This window comes from Peromyscus leucopus, chromosome X (assembly GCF_004664715.2).
Source record: "Peromyscus leucopus breed LL Stock chromosome X, UCI_PerLeu_2.1, whole genome shotgun sequence".
NCBI lineage: Eukaryota > Metazoa > Chordata > Mammalia > Rodentia > Cricetidae > Peromyscus > Peromyscus leucopus.
Genome location: NC_051083.1, coordinates 133,257,371 through 133,280,817, shown reverse-complemented (window position 1 = coordinate 133,280,817; position 23,447 = coordinate 133,257,371). Strand labels below are relative to the sequence as shown.

General features: G+C 39.8%; 1 protein-coding gene across 5 annotated transcripts in view; it reads right to left on the bottom strand.

Moving 5' to 3' along the window:
- The window catches only part of Mtm1 (myotubularin 1), a 138,404-nt gene that overhangs the window by 70,094 nt on the left and 44,863 nt on the right, over positions 1-23,447 (bottom strand). For 4 of the 5 annotated variants that reach the window (XM_028856586.2, XM_037199281.1, XM_028856589.2 and 1 more), the window contains exon 5: positions 4,483-4,593. The exons of the other annotated variant lie outside the window; for it this stretch is intronic. In XM_028856586.2, the coding sequence (XP_028712419.1) occupies positions 4,483-4,593 (111 nt within the window). The remainder of the gene's footprint in view (positions 1-4,482; positions 4,594-23,447) is intronic. 5 annotated transcript variants of the gene reach the window in all.

Here is a 23,447-nt window from a genome sequence, read left to right as displayed (position 1 = left end):
CTAGAAAAAAAAATACCCAGCCATGCTTTGCTCTTCATCTGTTCACTTTCTACCCCTATGTTCACTGCTTTGAAAGGAACTTTAGTTATTAAACAGTATTTTAAGTCATATAAAGTTTCAAGGGTACCTGCTATCAAATATAATCTCAATATTGTTAAATGTGTCATTAAAATGCACACTTTTCCCTAGATGATTAGCATTTTATTTTCTCATACAAGTAATATAAGTAATAAACTTTTACTATTCAATTCTACTTTCACAGAGTTCTATATAAGCCACAGTAATGTACTCTACAGTAGATAGCACTTTACTCTCAGGAACTATAAATTAATGATCAATAGCAGATTTTAATGGCAGCTCTCCACACACATCTCTTTAATAAGCAAGAATGACTTTTAAATGGAATCTAAATAATATACGGTCCTTTAATAACTGTTTGTATTAAAGATAGTATTCTATCCTATTTTTAAGAATGAGTGTTTTATAGGTTATCTTTCAATCATTCATGGACTCTAGGACTATCTAAGGAATGAACCTCAGCCCCTGCCATCTTACATATTACAACATTCATATTTTGCAAAGGGATTTTTGTTTATCAATAATGCTTTTCAAACAGATTTATTCTACTTTTATTTATTTATTTATTTATTTATTTGTGTGTGTGTGTGTGTGTGTGTGTGTGTGTGGTGTGTGTGTGTGTGTGTGTGTGTGTGTGTGTGTGTGTGTGTATGCAGATACTTGCAAAGGCTAGAAGAGGGTATTAAATCTCCTGGAGTTAGAGGTGGTTGTAAGAAGCCCAGTGTGTGTGCTAAGAAGTGAAGTTATCCTCTATAAGAGCAGCAAAGCACTGATGACTGCTGTGCCATCTTTTCAACCCAGGAATAAATTTAAACTTCACAATTCTTCAGTCTGAAGGGCCAGTGAACGCTTTGCCATATACATCCCAGAAGGCAAGTAAAGTATGAATAAGACTCCAAACCCACCATTGAGTGACCTAAGATCAATCATTCTGAATGCAGATGGCAGCTACTGAGCCTTGACAGCTCCAGGATCTTATGCTTTCTTTTTTGTTTTTTTTTTTTTTAATTTTTATAGCACTGAGGATGGAATCCAGGGCTTCATGCATGCCAGGCAAACACTCTAACACCCAGCTACATTTCAGGCCCAAACTAAAAGTGTGTTACTGAAAAAAAGTCCAAAAACAAATTTATATCATTTTCCCAAAATCTTTGGGTATTAGTTGTTAGTTCATGATAATCATGTGAAAGGAAAAGTCATTTCAATAGATGAGATACATCCAACAGGTTTCCAAGAAGCCACAGGTATAGCACTGGATAGCTGCCAACTGTCAGGCCACAAGGACCTATAAGGAATTTTCCTTCTAACTGCCATAGGGCACTGGTAGCACTACAACATCATTCTCTTAACCACTTTGCTCCAATTTAGACTGTTTCCAAGTCAATATTTATTGTGATCCACCAGTGACTCAGAGGAATACTTTTCACATGTCGAAGCATGAATGACTCAAGTCACTTTCTGTCATCTGATTCAGATGCAATTACAGTAAAAAAAAATTCTTCCTTGCCAACAAGAAAACTAAAGTGAATAAGGCATATGATTCACAGGCAGCAGATTGCCTAGTCTGGAACATAAACAGGAGCATACACTAACTGTAAGTCATACCTGGTCTCTTCCAACTTGACTCATTAGGGAAGAGTAACTAGGAAAGAGCCTTATGGTGTAAGAGTCTCCCTGTTAGACTCAATATGCTTGCCAACTGGATCTTATGGTGACACCCAATGGCTTAATTATTATTAAAGAAAACATGACTGTCTACCTCAATATACTATACTGTCTTTAAACCAAGTAAGTAGAAATGGGAAAGAAGAGCAAGAAGAATGTCTGGCAGTATTGTTTGCCCTTCCTTTTTACAAAAAGACTTTAAATTTTTACTTAAAGTGGTACAGGTCCTGTAGGGTAATAATTCCCATATTCACAACTACCTTCTCTCCTGTGGCTTTATAACCAAGAGCCATTCTATGAATGTTGCTACTGATGAGTGAAACCCACATGTACACAGCTATAACAGCCTTATTTGGGGAGAGAAGTGCTGTGGTATCATTATTACTAACTACAGGTGCAAGGCGATATATGAAACAGGATGGCAAGTGCTTATCCCACTGCTGCAGACTTCTTTTATATCAATGTCAGGTCTGCTACTAAGAAAATGGAGTGTGCCTTTTATGACAGTGTTTCTTGGGAGGTAATTTTATTAAAAGGTTATGCTACAATTGGACTAAGTGGCATATGCCTATAAACTCAGCACCTTTGAGGAAGATCAAGAGTTCAAGGCTAGCCTTGGCTACACATGGGTTCCAAACCAGCTTGGATGACATAAGACCCTGCCTTAAAAAATGTTGCTTTATAACACTGCTCTAAGGCCCCATCTATTTGAAGTATAGGTCAATTTAAAAAAAAACTATTGTATGTAACACTGAGGTTTTTTTTTTCCTGGTAAGCTGTTCCTAAGCTGTACCCTTTTATTCATTTGGGAGGGTTAATATTTAAATATGAATTTTCTTATTGATGAGGCAACAAGTACTTTACTGGGATGACAGTCACTTCAATGTCACCAAATTATCAACCACACTGCCTTGAATGCTTAATATAATACCCCTTTCCATGAATCCTTTGAGACAAAATACAAAGACCCTTTTTCAAATTAAATCTCTATACTTCCAGGCCCCACACAGTAGCCAGTAGCTGGGATGGCAAAAAAATCATGAAAACAGTTCAGATTCCAATAGAAACAAAAGCATCTGAGGTGAGGCACAGTAGAGAATCTCAAGGCAAGAGTAATCCTTTGGATTCTGGTTGCTCATATTCATGTTGATCTTTTACAATCTGGAGAGGAAAATTGCATATTGAATTCCCAATGCAAACTAAGTTTAAGAACTTGGCCTTTTAGAAATTACAGCACCAGAGACTAGAAAATGACTTAGGTCTTAAAACAGGTTCTTTCATTAGTCCTCAGCAACACCAAGGCAAGTCATGTCACTTTGTGAATGCTTCACTTCTCTAACATACAGATAATGGGCTCATGGTGATCAAGGCTCAGCACCTTTAGCTAGGCCATTTTGTATAGTCCTTAAGACAAGAATATTATTTTACAAGATATACAGGAGAATATGCAACAGATATCTCATGTAACTCCACAACCTAAAATATTTGCTCTCTGGACCTTTTTCTTGAAGCATGATAATCTCTGTACTAGCAAGATGTCTGACAGTCACCTGGGACACTTTCTGAGTCTTGGTCTTTAAAGCATACCTTAGCGTCAGCTCTGGACTAGAACTCAAAGATCTACATTTCTCAAAAGCTTTCTGGATATCTTGATGCACACATTTAAGATCTACTGGGCAAATGACCACCAAACTCCTTCTAGCTCTTTCTAGAACTGAGCACAATGCTATAGACAGTGGTCTTCCCATACCCAGTACATGGAAATCACTTTTCCTTGCTAGAAAACATAACCATTGTTCACAAAAAGGTTACCGCCGCCTATCAGGAGTTCAGCTTTGCCACTCATTGGACCATAGCAGCAAAGCTCCCAATTCTTTTGAAATTCTCCATCTATACATCTGTCTGGGAGGCTTGTGATAAGGATAGAATGTCAAGTTCCTAGTATGCACTTGGGTGAACACAGATTTAGTAATATTTTTGCTGTAACAACTGGCTAAACCTTATCACAACTAATTTTCCCACTTACCACCCCCAAATAAAGTATTAGGCCACTGCCACCGAAAATGGTTGTTATAGTTAAGGAGGCATCCTGCTCACAAAGGACAAAATCTCTTGTATGCCTCCTTCCTTTCATAGTATGAAGGTGTCTAGGTAGTGATACATGGTGCCATAAAGAGCCATGAAAACACTCTTTAACTCAATCATATTACTCCTAAGAACTTACAACTGTCATTTAAAAGGAAGAAAAAATGATGAACATGAGGATGGTCGGTGGGGCCAGAAGTAGCTGGAAGGACTATCAGTCAACTCCATGGGACAGACATATGACTATGAAAACTATGGTGCTCCAACAACCTGCAGAGGAGTAGAGTCAAACTTAAGGCTTAAGAAATGTTATCTATAAATTTTCTTCTGTCCCATCAAGCAAATGAGCTAACCACTTCTTTGTGGAAGCCTCACTCTTGACTACAGGAGGCTCCTTGTGTGGGAACTCTTCCCCCAGGCGCTTTTAAAATCTCAACTCAGAAGGGAAACCTCAAGCCTAGAATTTGAGATTAACAAGATATTTTGATGATATTGAACTCAGAGATCCACCTGCCTCTGTTTCTGAATGCTGGGATTAAAGGTGTGTAATATCACCCAGGGAAATGATTTTTATTTTTTAAGCCCACATTAATTTTCTACTACTTAATACTAATTTGTCCTTTTCTTTGTATAAGAAAGTACCAATTCTCTTACTTTACAAGTAATATCTAGACCATAGGAATTTTCTCCTCTACTTGTCGCGCCTCCCATTTTTTCAATTCTTGATATCACACCCAGAGGAACATCAAGTATTAGAGCAGAATCCTGTAATGGACAAAATTACAAAAGTCAGTGTTTCTGTCAGTATAATGAAAATAGCAAAAATGTCAAAATAATCATAAGCTTTTGATTTTTTTAACCTTTGGTACATTAGCCACTTAAGAGTAAAACTATGATATAGATCACACATAAACAAGCAAACATTACAATAGGCAAGTATGCCACCAAAATGCATCCTCAACCACTTGCATTGCCTATAATTCCAGGGGTCTGGGAAGTCACTCACATTTATTCTCTCACAATTACACAGACAGGCACAGACACAGACATAGACAAAGACAGACAGACAGACAGACACACACACACACACACACACACACACACACACACACACACACACACACACCATATTCTCCTCTGCCCTTCTCTCCGCACACCAAACAACTACTTCTTTCCTACCTTAATGTCCTTTTTCGTGACCTCTAAATTTAGTTAGGGTTAATTACATGAGTATAAATGTGTGGTAATTTATGGGACCACGGGCAACTTATCAGTGACTGTACTATTGAGAAATATGACTTTTCCTCTACTAGCAACCATTAACTGTGTATAGTTCCTCTGGGAGGGATGGGGCCATATGAGTCCCTCCAACTTCCAATGTAATGTTGATGGGCTCAGTCTTGTGCAGGTAGCCTCTGCTGTTATGGTACCACAGTCATGTTATGTCCAGAAGACAGCATTTTATAGCATTCCTTCCTATCATCTGACTCATATTCTTTCTGCCTCTCTTCTGTGATGTTCTCTGAGCCTTGGAGCAGGTGATATAAATGCCCCATTTTGGGGGGCTGAGCATTCAACCAAAAATTTACTTTGATGGTGAGTTAAGTGACTGACAGTAAGGAAAAAAATTAAAGGTAGACAAACATTTATTCTTCGAAAATGCCCTTTGGGGACACAAAGAAAAATATTCCATTCATTTTTAAATCCTCTCCTAAAAAAAGAAAAGAAAAAAGAAAAAAATAAACTAGTATTTCTTCAAAATTATGTTTAGGTTATGAGTTTTCTATAAATTCAAATTATAAGTCTGTGGTTATATCTATATCATGGAAACAAATATATGTGTGTAACATGAATCTTAAAAGGTCTTATTAATAGAAAAACCTGGAGCCAGGTATTAGGGTAAATTCTGAAAGATTAGAGAGACAAAACAAACCACTTCGAACCTCGCCTTGGCAACTTCTCAGACTGAAAGCCTCTAAGTCCTTACTCGAATGAATCTCAGCTGAACTGCTGCTAAAAGCCTAAAAACTTAAAAAGCTCTAGTTCTTGGTTTTCATGCCTTATATACCTTTCTGTTTCCTGCCTTCACTTCCTGGGGTTAAAGGTATAAGCCACCATGCCTGGTTCAGCTTCCAGTATGGCTTTGAAATCACAGAGATCCATCCAGATGGATCTCTGCCTCCCAAGTGATATGATTAAAGGTGTGCATGCCACCATTTTCTGGCCTCTATGTCTAATCTAGTGGTTGTTCTGTTCTCTGACCCTCAGATAAGTTTATTAGTATACACAATGTGTCAACCATATATGTGTACCTAGAAAAAATTTAGGGATACCCTGCAGTATAAGTAAAGCCAATCTCAAGATACAATGCTTGTATGTGATTCTATTTATATACCATTCTTTTTGTTTGAAGTTTATTTGTAGTCCAGGTTGGCCTTGAATTTCTGATCCTTCTGCCTCATCCTCCCAGTGCTGAGGCTAGAGGCCTGTGCCACCATATCCAACTATGTAATAGTCTTGGAATGACAAGACAGGAATTGAGCACAGGGATTCAGTTGCCAGGAGATGAGAAGAGAGCATGAGTCTAAAGGATTCTTTTGTGGTACTCTAACAGTTTCATATCTTCATTATTGATGGTGGTTACTTGGTAGCAAATGCTACAGAATGTATGAAAAGACATTCACAAAACTGTTAACAATCAAATACTGCTAACTGTACTATTTGTAGTGTGCTGAGCACCTTTCCCTACTTTTCGTGTGTGTGTGTGTGTGTGTGTGTGTGTGTGTGTGTGTGTGTGTGTGTGTGTGTGTAGAGGCCACAGGAATACATTAAGTGTCCTGCACTATCATTCTTCACCTTATTCCTATGTGACAGGTTCTCTTACTGAACTGCATCTCTTCCCCTGCAGCGCTGGTGTTATAGGTGTATGCACAGCCACAACTTGGCTTTTTACATGGGTACTGGGGTGGGTGCTGGTATCCAAATTCAGGTTCTCATGCATGCACAGCAAGTGCTCTTACCCACTGAGGCATCTCTCTGGCCTCCTAACCTACTTTCTGATTGATCAAACAATATAGTTATTAGAGGCAGCTTGGAGATTAGTGCATGAGACCTCTCTTTACTATTTGTACATGATCATATGTGCTTGTGGTTATTTTGAAATAAAAAGTTAAAAAAAACAGAAAAAGAAAAAAGTTGTTATCATGTAGAGAAAAACAGGACAAGCTCTTAACATGGTCAAAAGTGGCTCAAATCCAGTTCTGACCTTTATTAGCTGGAGGACTTGGACAAGGTAGTGCTATCTCTATGTCATACTAATCTGTACAGTAGGGATGATTTGAGATAATAGATTTAAAGGACCTGGCTTGTGCCCACTGGTGGTAGCCAGAATACAATGGGAGTTCTTATTGCTATCATTTTGATGATGTTAAAGTGCAGTTTAGCACTTGGAAGACATGACTGTGCTTTGCACACATAGCAGATCAGTATGCTCTGGCAGAGCTTTGTCTTTGCACCTGTAAGGAGGCATGACTAGCTGTTGTATGCATTTCTATGAAATACTGTGTACTCTATAACATGAATGAAAGCAAAATGCCCAAAGAGAAAACTCTGACTTAGTAACATATAAATAGCTATACATTATAATGTGTTTACTTCTTACTACAGTCTATCTTAGCATTACCATGCAGTGTGGTATATTCTTGGACTATGCTGAAATTTATGAGTGTCTGTGAACTGCATTCTTAAGTGCGAAACTGACTCCTAATTATATGCACTACATGCTACATAAAAGCCTGATATTCTAATATCAACACAGAAGCAAGAAGTTTGCTTTCTTTGTTTTGAAGGCAGGAAGATTAAAAGTGAGGAAAAACCCAGGATGATATCTCAGTGGGTAAAGGCGCTTACTGACAAGCCTGAAGACCAGAGTTTCATCTCAGGAATCCACATGGTGGAAAGAGAGAACCTGACTCCTGCAAGTAGGCCACAGGTGCTCCCCAAACCCTGGAAATAAAGACTTACATTTTAAAACTGAGATGAGACATTTATTTGCTTGTTTAAAATAGGGTCTCACTGTACAGCCTAGGCTGGCCTGAAACCCACAATGCAGACCACAGATTGCCATCAAACTCTTGTGATCCTCTTGCCTCCACCTCCCAAGTGCTGGGATTATAGGTGTGAACCATCATGCCCAGATATGAGAGAACACTATTGTTCTCTAATTGCTATATAGAGAAAATTCTAGATCTCAGACTGCCCTGGTCCAACAGAAAGCAAAAAATGAAGCAATGAGGAGAAGCAGCCAGCTCCTCACCCAAAGCACCCACAGTCTAATGAAGCTATTTGCCATGTTCTTCCTGAATGACATGTTCTAGGTCTGATAACTCAGCAGGCTAAACAGGAAGATCCAGGAATAGGAAAATTAGTCTAACACTCAGGAAATCTGAGTCATCACTATCTAAATATCATTAAATATTGAGTTTCAAAGGTCCATTCTAACTAAAAACTATGTGCTTCTGTTCCTTGAAGTTTCTAAAATAGCTGAGAAGAAATATGATAACCCAGCAAAGATAATGCATTCATCCTCTCTCTTGAGAGGGAGAGCAAAAAACTGTCCTGGGCACTAGGGTCTGCAAAGCTAAGTTGCAGACTTGCCCTTCTAGATCTTAGGGCTCAGCTCTATCTGGGAAATAAGACACGGGTACCCAAACAGCAGGATACTAGGTTGCCAGTGTCAAGAGCAATTAGAAAAGTACACACAAAATGGAATGGGATGTCAGAGAAGGGCAAGCTGGTGCCTTACTCTTTGGATTCTGTCAAAGTTCTGTGGTGATGACTTCACTGGAATGAAATAACTATGATTGGAGATTGGCTGTCCAGAAATATCTCAGACTTGCAAACAGGTGCATAGGCCAGGCATTTTATAAACACACACATAGCCTTGATTTAAGAGGCAGCACCAGAATTCCCTGAGGAGTATTGGCAGGACTGGTTCACGTGAGAGGTAACCACAGAATGTTTTCTGAGAAGAGCACATGATTCAAAAGATTCAGGTGGCAGCACTGCACACCATGGACTAGCAAGGAGGGGCCACTCCCAACTCTTAGCATTATGGAAGCTAGTGCTTGCGTGCAAGTGGAGGACGAGGGAGATCTGAGAGTCAATGGAGATAGGGGGAAAAGCAGAGGAGATAGATGACCATCCTGAGGAGGGATCCAAGATGATTTGGAGTTAGGCAAAGATCTCAGATGGACAATAATGGTCTTGCCAAAAGATGTGAAGAACATGGGAGTGGGCAGAAAGTAGACTTTTGATATACTACTGGGCTTGACAATATGATAAATATTAACCAATATAGAGATATTTCACATTTAGAACACCCAGAATGAAACACCCTGAAATAGCAAATAATGTCCTCTTCACAAGCTTCCTATCTTGGTGGCCAGTATTGTCCAGCTAAATGTCTGTCTGTCTGTCATCTTTAACATTTTTTTTAACTATCCTTAACTCAGTCTTCCACATCTATCCCCTAAATCAATTTCAACTTGTCAACATCTTTCCAACTCTACCCAAAAGTCCTCTAGGCCACTCTAATAGCCACCGTTCTAGTTCCTTTGCATTCATGAGCTGCTGTAACAAAGCAGCCAGGGCCAACTTCTAGAGAAACACAGAGAAAACTGTCACATTTCTGCTTATCCTTTCAGAAACGTTTCAACACTGAATTCTAAAAACCCAAACCCCTGGAGGCATGCATAAGAAGCTACTGATCAAAGCATGCACAATTGCAGTCAGATGCAAAGAATATATTCACGATCCACTGTACTGCCTGGGGATTTGAGCTAGAATGAATATATTATACTCTGGAAAATTGCTGAGAGAATAGGCTAAGTGTTCTCATTCCAAGAAAAAAAAAAAGATTATGAGTTTGTAAGGCAATGCCTACGTTCCTTAATATGATGAAGCCATTCTACAATGTACACACGTTTGAAAACGTACTTTAAAACGATAATTAAAAATAATTAAAAGCAAAAACCCAGGCATGATGATGTATGCCTATAATTGTAGCAACTGGGAGGCTGAAGCACAAGGGCCATGCCAAGTTCAGGTCTTATTGCCCCATAAAACAAACATTCAAATCTTTAAGGGAATTGGTGAGACCTAAGTTACTCAGTTGTCTCATCCCTTGCCATACTCACTCCACTAATCTAACCACATTGTCACTTGCCTGTGTTCCTTTTGGTTCATAGTCTTCTCAGACATTGCTCTTTTAGCTCCTTCTGGCCTCCCTGGCCCTGCCTCACTTCCATGTAACTCATATTCAGTCTTCAGACCATGAGTCAAACACCCTTTTCTCTAGACAACTTCTCAGGGTCCTCCTACTCTTACACTTCCATGCAGCACTTTTCACAGCTTGTGAACAGGTATTGCTATGTTTCTGAGTAGAATGCCCATCTATCCCATTGTTACTATAAGGGCTACAAGGCGGGGACACTATATCTTCTATGCTCCCACTATATCCAGGCATGTGGCATTATGGTCAGCACACTATAGGCTTTCAAATCCTCTGAGTAAGGAAAGACTGGGTCTAAAGCAATTGACAGTTGAGAAAGAAGTCTAGAAAGCAGTTGGCAGTTGAGAAAGAAGTGAAGACTGAACTCCAAGGAAAATATAGATTGAGCGAGTAGGAAGGAAAAAGTGAACTGCATAGAAGGCAAAAGGCACATGTGGGTGGAGGGCCACAAAGGCATGGAGAAGAGGAAAGGAGGAATTATTATGAGACGTATTAGCCACTTTGGAGAAACTAGAAAACTGAGCACTTAGCCAGAGGCTTTGGAGTTAAACAGTGAATGCATTGTTTAAGTAGCAAACAGAAGTTAGACCTTGAGAGGCTAAGCAGTGAACTGTCACAAAGTAGAAGCAGCATTCCAAGAAGGGAAGAGAGTAGGAAGATGGTGTTTTAAGATGAAGGGTTCTGTGGGCCAGAGAGACAGCTCAGTGGTTAAGAGAACTGGCTGCCCTTCCAGAGGACTAAAGTTTGATTCCTAGCACCCACATGGCGGCTCACAACCATCTGTAACTCTACTTCCAGGGGATCTGCTGCCCTCTTCTCACTTCCATGGGCATTAGGCACACACATGGTGCATATGTCTACATGTAGGCAAAGTGCTCTTAAACACATACACACAAATAAGTGTATCTTTTTTAAAGAACTTTAAATGATTGAGTCTTGAGCAGTTATGCACAGTGGAGAGGGTACAAAAAGGATGAAAACCAAAACTGTAACATTCAAAGTGAGTGGTGCCTAAGGCCCCAAAGGACGTAGAAGGAGCAAGTAGGGAAATGTTGCAGGAGAGGTATATACTTTAGCAAAATGGACATCTAGTTCATTCCTCTCCCATGTGAAAGAAGGAAGAAAAGGCTGGCAATATTGGGTATCATCAGGTTGGGAGAGGAGAATATACGAAAGCTCAGAGAGGGTGACATCTTTTCAACAGAAGACTAAATTAGATACTAGAGTATGGAACATGACAGGTATGATGGCACACACCTGTAACCCCAGCACTTGGGATATAGAGGCAGAAGGATCAGGCATGGTGCTTTAATTTCAGCACTGATTTGAAATATGGAATTTATTGGTTCAATATCTATAACCTGAAAAGGTCCAAAATATGGACATCTTTGAGCATCATGTTGGATCTCAGAACATTTTACATCTTTGCATTTTATGCTCAACCTACAGCTAGCATCCTACATTATTAGACTATACATAGCATTATATAATTGCCTTGAAAATGAAAAAAATATAGTGGCTTACATGTATAATCTTAGTACTCAGGAAGCTGAGGCTGGAGAGTTGCTGCAAGTTTGAGGCCAGCCTAAGCTATATAGTGAGTTTCACACCAACCTGAACTACAATGTGAGACACTAGCTTTAAAAAATGTAAATAAAAATGAAATAGACAAGTAAATGGAGGGGGAGTAACAAGTTCATAGGATACAACTGTGAAAAGGATGGCTCTAAGCTTCCAATGCATTATTTGAAGAGAAAAATACTTAAAGAAGCATTTCTTTTGCTTCTGCTTATAATGAAGTAGTTTAGCTTTCTCTCTAGGCAACAGCATGGGTCTGGCTCTCAAATGGACAGAATGGACATCAAACAGTATCCTTGTTGCACCCAGAGCTTCCAGTTCCAATGGCAGCCAGTGACAGTGCTGAAGGAAGCAAAGTGCCTAGCTGGTAAGCAGCACGATTCCCAAGCCCTATCTGAAGATCATTTCATAGCTACATATCTGAGAGACAGCATGAAGGACATACATGTAGTTTACTCATCTTGCTTTTCTGCACTCCATCTCTGTACTGAAAGGAAACTCAGAAGGAAGATGAAGCAGACAGACTACATGTCTTAGGCCTGCACAAAAGTACCTTTACAGAGTAAAAGTCAATGTGTGCTCTGCTGTCACTGAAGCTCAACAAAAGACCCACTGAACAGAATAAGATTCAAGAATCTGTGGGTAATGCTACAAAAATAGATTTACTGCCAGGAATGGTGATGCACAATAACCATAATCCCAGTGTGCCAGGGAGGCAGGAGAACCACTGCTTGAAGGAAAACATGGGCTATGTGGCAAGACACCTTGTATTAAAACAAGATAGAATTGAATCACTATTTTACAATCTTTCAGAGAAAAGCCAAGCTAGGGATTTCTCCTTGAATTTAATAAAGGAAGAAACATGCTGTTTCTGGCTTATCAGAAAATGAAAACTTTCTAATCACCATATTTTTCATATCACCAGCAGTTGTAAACCCTGAGTTGAACTCTACTGTCAAGGGTAGTGATCAGCTCATTTGGAAGACTCCTTCAGCTTCTCACACATCTCTTATATTTTTTTCTGGTTTCCAACTAGATATGGGAATGACTTAAAGTGGGAAGCAGCACTTGAAGATGGCAATTATCCCTGATGTAATAGGAGCAGAGGATTGGATTTCTTCAGTTGGGTGATGGATCTTTTAAAAATGGTCTATCTTAAATATGCTAAAATCATTTTAAAGAAAAAGGTGTTGGTAGGGATATGTTGGGAATGAACATGTTTTAGTTGGAGGAAATGGCCTGAAGGAAAGCCCAGAGAAAAAGCACAGGGCTGGTTTAAGAACAGTGATGGTACTTTACAGGAGCCAGAGTATGGGATAGATAGACCACCGCAGTGGGAAGAAAGAGGCATGATAAGAAGACTAGTCTGGAGTAGCTTGTACTGGGCCCTACATATGCAGCTGATGTATCTGCAAAGACAGTCTCCAAGTTGAGGAATGAAACGATAGCAAATGAGTCCTGATGCAATGGGGAAGACTGGAAGCAAGGAAACTGGGATAGCCCAGGGACAAAGGCTAGCAAGAGATCTGCTATAAGGGTAGGACACCTAGAAAAGAAATAATGGGGATACTACTGAAAGGATTGTAAGGGCGAAAAGAAGACAAAGGTAGCTTCAGGATGATAGGATGACAAAATGGTACCTTTAAGAGAACCAAGGGCATGTAATGAAGGAACTGAGGAACAACCTGGCTAGGAGTCTGGGTTGCTAGGTACAAAGTCAAGGGATCTCCATCAGCAGTTAAAAAGTGAAAAACTAGGGCATAAAAGAAAAGTTATGGAGGGCAAACAAGATGGCTCAGTGAAAGCCTGATAAACTGAGTTTGATCCCCAGAACCCACAGTGGAAGAAGAGAACTGACTCCTGAAGGTTGTCTTCTGAACTCGACACACATGTGGGTACATACAACACATAAAAATAAGAGCAGCCTAGTAAACTCTAAGGAGCACTTTCAACATAAGACTTTAGCTGCAGAGACACAACTCTAGCTCAGTTGGTGGAGTATGAGACTCTTAATCTCAGGGTCGTGGGTTTGTGCCCCACGTTGGGCACCTCTTGTGATCAATCCATGTGAGTTTATTTAATGGGTAATAGAGATTTATTGAAATATAAATTGAGGAAATCCACTCATGAATACAAAACTGAGTAAACAAATGAAGTCATCCTCTGTTCTGTCCAGGAGTGAAAGCACCTGGCCATCCAATCATACCAAGAAGAATGTGACCCCTCTCCCTTTTCTTTTAAGAGGTCACTTATGAAGGTAAGAAGCACTGCCTCTTTTGAGCTGTATAGCCCAAGATCATGGGCAGAGCAAATACCACTACACTAGGAGGTGGATGGAACCATGGCAAGGATGGAAAAGATGAAGAAGTACTCACCAAGGCCTGGAAAGTCCAAACCTAACTTGTGTCCCCCCACTGGGCTTTACCTATATGATACTCCCTTCCCCAGTGAGCTCCATTTCAATGAATGATAGTGGCTCTGATCACTCAAGCAAAAAATTATGGGAGCCATTCTTGACTGGATGCTCCTCCAACTCCCTTCTCATAATGGCCCACCCAAATCCCCCCAAGTTTGTCCACAGTCTGTTCCCTCCATCCTATGTCCACCATAATTGCAATTAGGCTTGTCTTGCTTACCCAGAGAATAAAAGTAATCTTCTAGTGGGTCTTCCTACTTCCATCCCCACCTTTCTGTCCATGCTGCAGCTGGTATTCTCTTTCAACAATGTGCATCTGGTGTGTGGTCCTCCATGTAACACATATTCTATTGAACTATGACTTCTGATCCTGAGGCTACATCTTCTTCCAACCTTATCTCCTCCTAGCCCTTCTACTCCCTCTGTTGCTGGTGGCTCAATTCCCACAGATCACTCAATTGTATCCCCAGCACAGATGCCTGTATAGTCATATAGGAAAATGCAATATTTGGAAACTCTCTGCAGACTAGGCATCTCTTTTTCCCTTCCTCCTGTTCAAGTTTATAAACATATATGACTCATCACCCTCTCCCTTGTAACTTGAACATTACATGTGCTTCCATAGGCTGTGTCACGTTTCTCCCAGTCACTCCTCTAGAATCCCACCAGGAATGCGGTATTATCATTCATCCCACATGCTGTTAAGATACACCACAATGGTTCCAAGGCAGTAGATAAAGCCACAGAACCACTGTGGTGTATCTTAACACCATGTGGGATGAAGCCCCCAACTGGATCAGGCCCTCCGGATAAATAAGACAGTTGATTAGCTTGATCTGATTGGGAGGCATCCAGACAGTGGGACCGGGACCTGTCCTCAGTGCATGAACTGGCTGTTTGGAACCTGGGGCTTATGCAGGGACACTTGGCTCAGCCTGGGAGGAGGGGACTGGACCTGCCTGGACTGAATCTACCAGGTTGAACTCAATCCTGGGGGAGTCTCTGCCCTGGAGAAGATGGGAATGGGGGTCGGGCTGGGGGGAAGGTGGAGGTGGGGAGTAGGGGGTGGGAGGGGGGAGAACAAGGGAATCTGTGGCTGATATGTAAAATTAAATTTAATAAATAAATTTAAAAATTGAAAAAAAAAAGATACACCACAGTATACATAGAATGGCTCTAGGTCAAAGACCAGAACAAAGAACATGTTAAGCTGCCTCTCTCATTAAATAGCATCTGAATCCAGTGTGCTCCTGGTTGGGAATCTGGGATAAGTCTTCTTTGTGAGAGTCTACCGGCTTAAATGGAGTCACATGCTTACAGTTGCTCCTGCTGTGGTCACACTATTAACCAAAGTCAAGTTTCTTAGCACATTCAAGGTTATATAGGAGCTATGGGACTTCTGAACTCCAGAGGCAATGGTATTGAGGATACCACAATTTAGTAAGGTAAATACTGTAATCAAAGTACTGAGGCCTGTACAAGGCCTTTAACTTCCAAGAAGCACAAATAACTTATGAGTTTACTCACTGAATACACTTTTAGCAAAAGTGTGTCGCTCTGGCCACTGCACTAGTGAAGATTAAAAGGATTCAATGATTGTTAAAGTCACAGACATAGAAGTATGTAAATAAGACTGAATTCACCCATTCAATATTACTGATTGAGCATCTTCAATGCACTAGGATCCACCATGGCAGCTGAAAGACCGCCAGTGAACAAGCCAACAATAAACAAGATGAACCAGAGAAATGTAAGACAGGAGATAGTGACCAGTGCTCAACAGAAAAACTAACCATGGAAAAATGGTATGAAAAATGTAGCAAAGCTGGTTGTGGAAGGTTTCAGAATACTTAAATGTTAACTGAAAAGCATGGTGAAAGGACTGCTGGGAGGCAAAAATTACTTCAATGGAAGTTAGAGGGGGCTCCAAAAAGGTCGTGAGGGCTTTTTTTTGTTTTCTTTTGTTTTGCTTTCTGGTTTTTCGAGACAGGGTTTCTCTGTGTAGTTTTGTGCCTTTCCTGGATCTCGCTCTGTAGACCAAGCTGACCTCAAACTCACAGAGATCTGCCTGCCTCTGCCTCCCAAGTGCTGGGATTAAAGGTGTGGGTCATCACAGCCTGGCAAGGTCATGACTTTTGAGTCAGGTTCTGAAGGGGGGAAAAAAACAACTTTTGAAAGTGGCATCCAAGTATGGGGAGAAAGGCATTTACATGATGGCAAAAGGTCAGGGGTTTCAGAACAGAGTGGGATGTGAATCAAGCCTAGAGATATCAAAAGGATTTAATCTACATGAAGGAGAGTGAATACTATTCTCTGGGAAACAGGAAGCAAGTAGGAGTTATATAACTGAGAAGCTAGCTTTAACAGGGATCACTTTGGAGGCAGTAGGCAGGGCAAATGATGGGAAATAGACTACAAAAAAGGGGCCACAAAAAAAAATCAACCACTGAGACCATCATTTTGCATGCAACTTTTACATCTACAAAATAGGTAACCTGACTCCAAAATGAGACCACACACATCTGAATTCATCACTCCCTCTACAATATTTACATATCTGAAATAAACAGTTGCCCACTTCAAAATGCCAATGAGGTGGCAATTCTTTATTAAACACACAAAAAGGCTTTTCTGCTTTGCAACAGAAACCCACAATTACTAGTCTAGTTTAGGCCATTTAAGTGAGGAAACACTACAATGACTATTTTTCAGCTCCTGAATATAACCATTTTGGAGCATTCCTTCTATTTTCTGCTACCATAGCAGTTTCCTTTTGGACTTTCACTAACTGTTGTGTGGTCAATTGCTTTAAAAGTTTTTATATAATATACAAGAATAAAGAAAGCAGCAGTCATTGTCAGATGAGCACTTCACTTATGCATTCAATGCCAAACCCTATCTAATAGGGTACCATGTGTAAACAAAGGAAATCATGCCTGGTACCAGAAACTTAGCCAGCTTCAAGGGGCTAATGACGTCATGGACATTATTAGAAAAGTATCTACTGCCACCACTTTCCTAGACCAGCGTAATCCCTTACTATATACTAAATTTTATCCTCATACCCACAGATAAGTGTAGAGTTACCACCCCTCATCAAAGAAGCTTCTTTTTACAGAAAATGGAGACTATTATACAAAACCACAGATAGATACAATGCAGAGACCAATGGATCATGAGGTGTCCAGCCCAAAGGATATATATATACATCGTAAATACTGTGCCTGTGGCTCAGGGAACATCATGGAAGAAGGGGTAGACAGATTGTAAGAACCAGAATACCTGGAAGTCTTCTGTGAAACAGTCTCTGTAGAAATAGCTGCATGAACAAGACTGAAACAATAGAATATCAATGGATATATACATATATGTATGTTCAGCAAATATAATAAGACAAAAGAAGGCTATCAACTTGAGAGTGGGGAACATGAAAGAAATTTCAGGAAGAGTAACTGGGAAGGTCTGAAAAGAAGAAAATGAGGAAGGGATATAATTCTATTTTAATTAAAAATATTTCTATTTTAATTAAAAATAAATAGTATAAAGTCTACATAATAAGCTTGCTAAGTGTTTTTTTAATTATGAAAGTAATACATACTCATTTAGGTATTTTGAGAAGTGCCAACAAATGAGAAAAAAATATAGAGTATGTATATAATTCTGCTCTGGTTATCCAAAGAATTCAAGCTTTTCATATATATTCCCTATGGACTCTTCTCTAGAAATAATTTTATTGTTTTATGTAGTCAAAACCATACAATATAGACAGGCTTGTCATGTCACCACAATTTGAATAATTTCTCCAATTCATTATCAAGGGCAGCATTAAATGAAACAAAATATGCATGGCTAATCAACAAGCCAGGAGTCTCTAAGGTGAAAAGGCCTGTGACATAGCTTTAATTCTAATTTTTGATAATTCTTATATATTAGCAGCAAGCATCTCAATCTATACCTATAAGATTCCTGGAAACTGAACAAACCAAATATAAACATTTATCCACAGAAAGGCACTTCAATGTTCAAAGACAGCTCTGTCATGGGTTCTGTGAAAGTTTACTTTCTATTGTTGTGATAAACACAATGACTAAAAGTGACCTGGGGAGGCTTTATTTCACTTTGAAGATTACAGTCCATCATGAAGGGAAGTAAGAGAAGGAACTGGAGGCAGTAACTGAAGAAAAGACAGGAAAATGATGCTTACTAGTGTGCTGCCCCTGGCTTGCTTAGTTCTCTTATACAGGCCACAGTGGGCTGGACATCCCCACATCATCAGCAATCAAAAAAAAAAAAAAAAAAAAAAAAAAAAAAAAAAACACCCCATAGATTCACTTATTGGCCAATCTGTTGTAGGCAATTCCTCAACCAAAATTTCCTCTTTCCAAGTGACTCTAGCTTGCGTCACTCACTCACAGTGACAAAACAACAAACAAAAAACAGCAAAACCCCCTTTACAGTGTTCTGCAGAAAAAAGGACCAACATTTATTTTGGTCATTGCTGATACACTGGTCCCCTCATTAGCCTAGTTATCTATGATCTGTCTTTATCAATGTCTCTCTTAAAAGGTAGTATCAGGATTTTATATCATCACTACAAACAGGACTACTATCTCATTTTGTCTAGGCATTCATTATAGTATTTCTTTGTTAATTCACAATAGAGGTACATGATTTTTAAACAAGTAATAATTATTGGTTTCAAATGGTTAGATTCCTGTTAAGACAAACTTTCAGCCTTTAATGGTACAATTGATTTTTTACTAAGTAGATACTTTAATGTTGTGTCATTGGTTGTGCCCTATATGCTAGCCAATTACAATAATTTCAAACCCTGACTCTATCATCTAGCACATTGGCTAATCTGTTGCTTTTCACACCTCAGCCATGCACTGCATTATGGAGAAAGCACCCTATGTAGCAAGGTGTTAGTGATCACCCTTCCCAGCTGCCATTAAGCTTTTATTAGATAGTTTGTAACCATCTGAATATATTGCCACCATTTAGCCTGTCTTTCCCCAGAAACTGTGTTATTCCTTGATTCCATAAAAATATTGTCGATTAGAAACTAGAGATTCAGGATGGCGGAGACAAGCAGACGCAGGTAGGTCTGTGGCAGCGGCCCTCGAAGGTAGACGGGTCCGGCGGCAGTGGCCCACAGGGACATTCAGGCCCAGCGGCGGCCCACAGAGGTGGACAGGCCCTGCGGTGGAGATAAGCAGATGGAGGTGGACAGGACCTGCGGCGGCGGCTGACAGAGACATTCAGGCCTGGCGGCGGTCCACAGAGGTGGACAGGCCACGTGGTGGAGACAGACGGACGCAGGTCGGCGACTCGCGGAGGTGGACGGGCCGGTAGCAGCGGCTGACAGGGACATACAGGCCCAGCGGCAATCGGCAGAGACATACAGGCCTGGTGGCAGTTCACAGAGGTGGATGGGCAAGGCAGCAGTGACAAGCAGAGGTAGGTAGGCCTGCGGTGGCAGCCGGCAGAGACATACAGGCCCATTGGCCGCCCGCAGAGGCAGACAAACCCAGTGGCAGCTGACAGGGACATACAGGCACAGCTGCGGAGACAAGTGGACGCAGGTGGGCCTGTGGCGGCAGGCCACAGGGGTGGACGTAGCTTGGAGCGGGGACGCCTCTAGCCCCAACACCTGGGGAAGAGGCTGTCTCCGTGGGTCGGAACCAGGGCAAGTCTGGACACTCCGTCTGGGGACAACCCAGGGCCCAACTTCTGATCCTGTGAAACTCAACAACTTGGAGGTGTTGGTGAGACTACCCCGCTCAGCTGAAACCCATCTGAGAGAGGATTCAGATGCCTACAGTTTGAAGTCTGAAGAAACAAGATCAGCTGAGGAGTTGACGAATGAACAAAACATGAACTGGGAACACAGAAGAAGGCGCTACCCAGTCACCAAACCAGATCACCAGAATCATAAGTATATAATTCACAGACTGAAATCAGCTGTCCCTGAAGAAACAGCCCAATAGCACCAATTTAACCAAGAACCTCTACTAAAGCAAGACTAAAAATTAGAACAAGAGAGGCACTCTCAGACACAGACACCACCTGCACCGCACAGAGGAAAAGATGAGTAGACGCCAGTGCAAAAATACAGGCAAAAACATAGAGACCTATATGGCAATATCAGAACCTAGTGATTCTACACCTGCAAGACCTAAACATACCATGACAGAAGAAACAGAAGAGATCAACCTTAAAAATGACTTTAAGAAGATGACAGAGGCCCTTAAAGAAGAAATAAAACATTCCCTCAATGAGGAAATAAAAACTTTCCTTAAAGAGGAAATGAAAAACTACCTTAAAGAGGAAATAAAAACTTTCCTTAAAGAGGAAATGAAAAACTCTCTTAAAGAGGAAATAAAAACTTCCCTTAAAGAGGAAATGAAAAACTCCATTAAAGAGGAAATAAAAAAACTCCCTTAAAGAAATGGAAGAAAAAACGAACAAAAAATGGGAAGAAATCAAATCAAGCCAAGAAAAAGCAATTAAACAGATGAAAGAAACATTCCAAGATCTGAAAAATGAATTTGAGACAATAAAGAAAACACATGCTGAGGGAATACTGGAAATAGAAATCCTGACAAAACAAACAGGAACTATAGAAACAAGCATAACCAACCGATTGCAAGAGATGGAACAGAGAATCTCTGACACTGAAGACACAATAGAGAAAATAGATTCGTCAGTCAAAGAAAACACTAAAGACAAAAAAGTCATAACACAAAACGTCCAGGAAATTTGGGACACCATGAAAAGACCAAACCTAAGAATAGGGATAGAAGAAGGAGAAGAATACCAACTCAAAGGCACAGAAAATATATTCAACAAAATCATAGAAGAAAACTTTCCTAACCTAAAGAAAGAAATACATATGAAGATACAAGAAGTTTACAGAACACCGAATAGGCTGGATCCAAAAAAAAAGTCCCCTCGCCACATAATAATCAAAACACTAAACACAGAGAACAAAGAAAAAATATTAAGAGCCGCAAAGGAAAAAGACCAAGTAACATATAAAGGTAAACCCATCAGAATAACACCAGACTACTCAATAGAGACTATGAAAGCTAGAAGATAATGGACAAATCTCATGCAGACATTAAGAGACCAAGGATGCCAACCCAGACTATTATACCCAGCAAAACTCTTAATCACCATAGGCGGAGTAAACAAAATATTCCAGGATAAAACCAGATTTAATCAATACCTGTCTACAAACCCAGCCCTACAGAAAGCACTAGAAGGGAAAATTCAACCCAAAGAAGCTAAATACATCCATGAAAAATCAAGCAATATATAATCCCACACCAACATACACCACAGAAGAAACAAGCTGGTATAGCTATCCTAATATCTAGAGAAAAAGGATGTTTCAAAAGAGAAGAAGTCTTGTGGTAATGCCTCAGTGGTCCAGGTAACTACCAGAAATCGGAAAAGTTGGTTGAACTTGGGATTGACTGGGAGGCCAAAGATTTAAAAAGTAGAAGATTCTCTCAAGACACAAGTTGTGTGATAATAATGTATTTTGTGTGTGTGTGAATGAGAATTTGTAAATGTTGAATTCTAGGCTTCGACAATCATTGTCAGTGCAGATTAAGCTGCAAGTATTTATGCTTTAAAACTTAAATTATAAAGCTAGTTACATCTTTCTAACAACTAGTTTTAATGTTTATGAGCATATTTTACCTACATTACCTTTTCAGGATGTTAAGAAAGATGCATCACAAGCACAGGCTGGAGGCTGGGGGCTAGATGGTTTTGAGGAAGAGGTCTTGGTGGACTATTTCATAGAGCAAAGGGAAGCAATGCCTTCTGGGAAATGAGCTAAGTTTTAATCTAGTCTTTAAGATTAGAAGTCAAAAACAAAAATATTAAGGAAAGGAAAACCTAATTGATCTTTGAAGTATTGTTATGTGGAATTAAGTGGGACTTTTGAGGCCTTTCTTCCAGAAAACAAGGACTTGGTTGTCAGGCCTATATTAGGCCTAAACCTTGGTGCCATGTATTTGTACTTAAATCATTTCAATGGAAAGTGTCTTAGTGATTGGAACTTCTAGTGCAGTTTGGAGTTCTTCCATTTGAAAAATGTGATATTTGCATGGGATTGTTTGAATCTTGTTTTCTAGTCCCTCCCCATCACCACCCTCATAGTCTGAAGGTAGATTTTTCTCTTGATAAAGGAACAAAAAAGGTGAACATCTTGTTTGTAAATAGGTATCTAGTAACTAGTGGTAAACTTGAAATGGTAGAATTCTTTAAAGCCTAATTCTAGATAGCCTCAAGAAAATGTATCTTAATTACTTTTGAACCTGTATTTACCTTGTTTTTTTCAAATATCTTAAGTTATATTTTCTTTTTCAGAGCTGCTTCTTATTTGGGGCTACTTTTTTTTTTAATTGAGGCGTAATTCATAAAAGGGTATATTGTTTTGATGAGACTTTTTACAACTGTGGCTGGATGTCTTTCTTTAGTCTTCCAAGAAGGGCCATTTTAGTTTTTTAGAGTTACTTTTTAAAGTCATGAGGTCAACAACTTGGACTATTATGCATGTAAGTGTTAATGCAAATTAAAGCCCAAGTTGACCTCCAGCAGCAGTTCATTCTATGTTGACAGTGAGAGAACACTTTGCCTGTTAGGATACTGTTACTCGTGGACTGAAATGCTGAAGAAACCCCTCCCCCTATTTTTTTTTTTTTTTTTTTTGCAAAAATCAAGGTATATTCTAGGGTTTCCTGGTTGACCTCAACAGATAAACTGGGATGATAGTTTTAGTTCAGAAATGATCTGAATGTAGATTTACAGTCTACGTGTACAGCTGGCTAAGTGAGATCGCTTTCACAGTTCTGCATGTATCCCATCAGCTCCCCATTAGTCACTGAACTCTTAAAACTGGTATTGTAACATTATCACAATGTTTTGCGCCAATTTTATAAACTTTACAGTACAATATGTGTTCCTTTTCTGAGGCAAACCAAAGGTATATTTCTCAAGGTTCTGCTGCTATCAGCAGCGTTGATGGAGGATTTTTTATACATTTGTAATAGATAGAAATAAACCAGAAAAAAAGAAGAAAAAAAAAGTGGTGGAGGAAAAGGTGAACACTGCAAGAATATTCAAAAGGGCTGAGAGTTGCAAACGCCAAGAATGGCTTTGCATAGTAAATGGAATAGAACAGCTCTGAACTATAGCTTACTTTTCCTGGTTTGGTCTGACAGAATGATTGAATGCTTTTGTACAAAAATCAGAGCCTTAAAAACAAGGATTTGGTGAGATTGTAAAATGGTGTGCCACTTTGGCAAAACAGTTTGG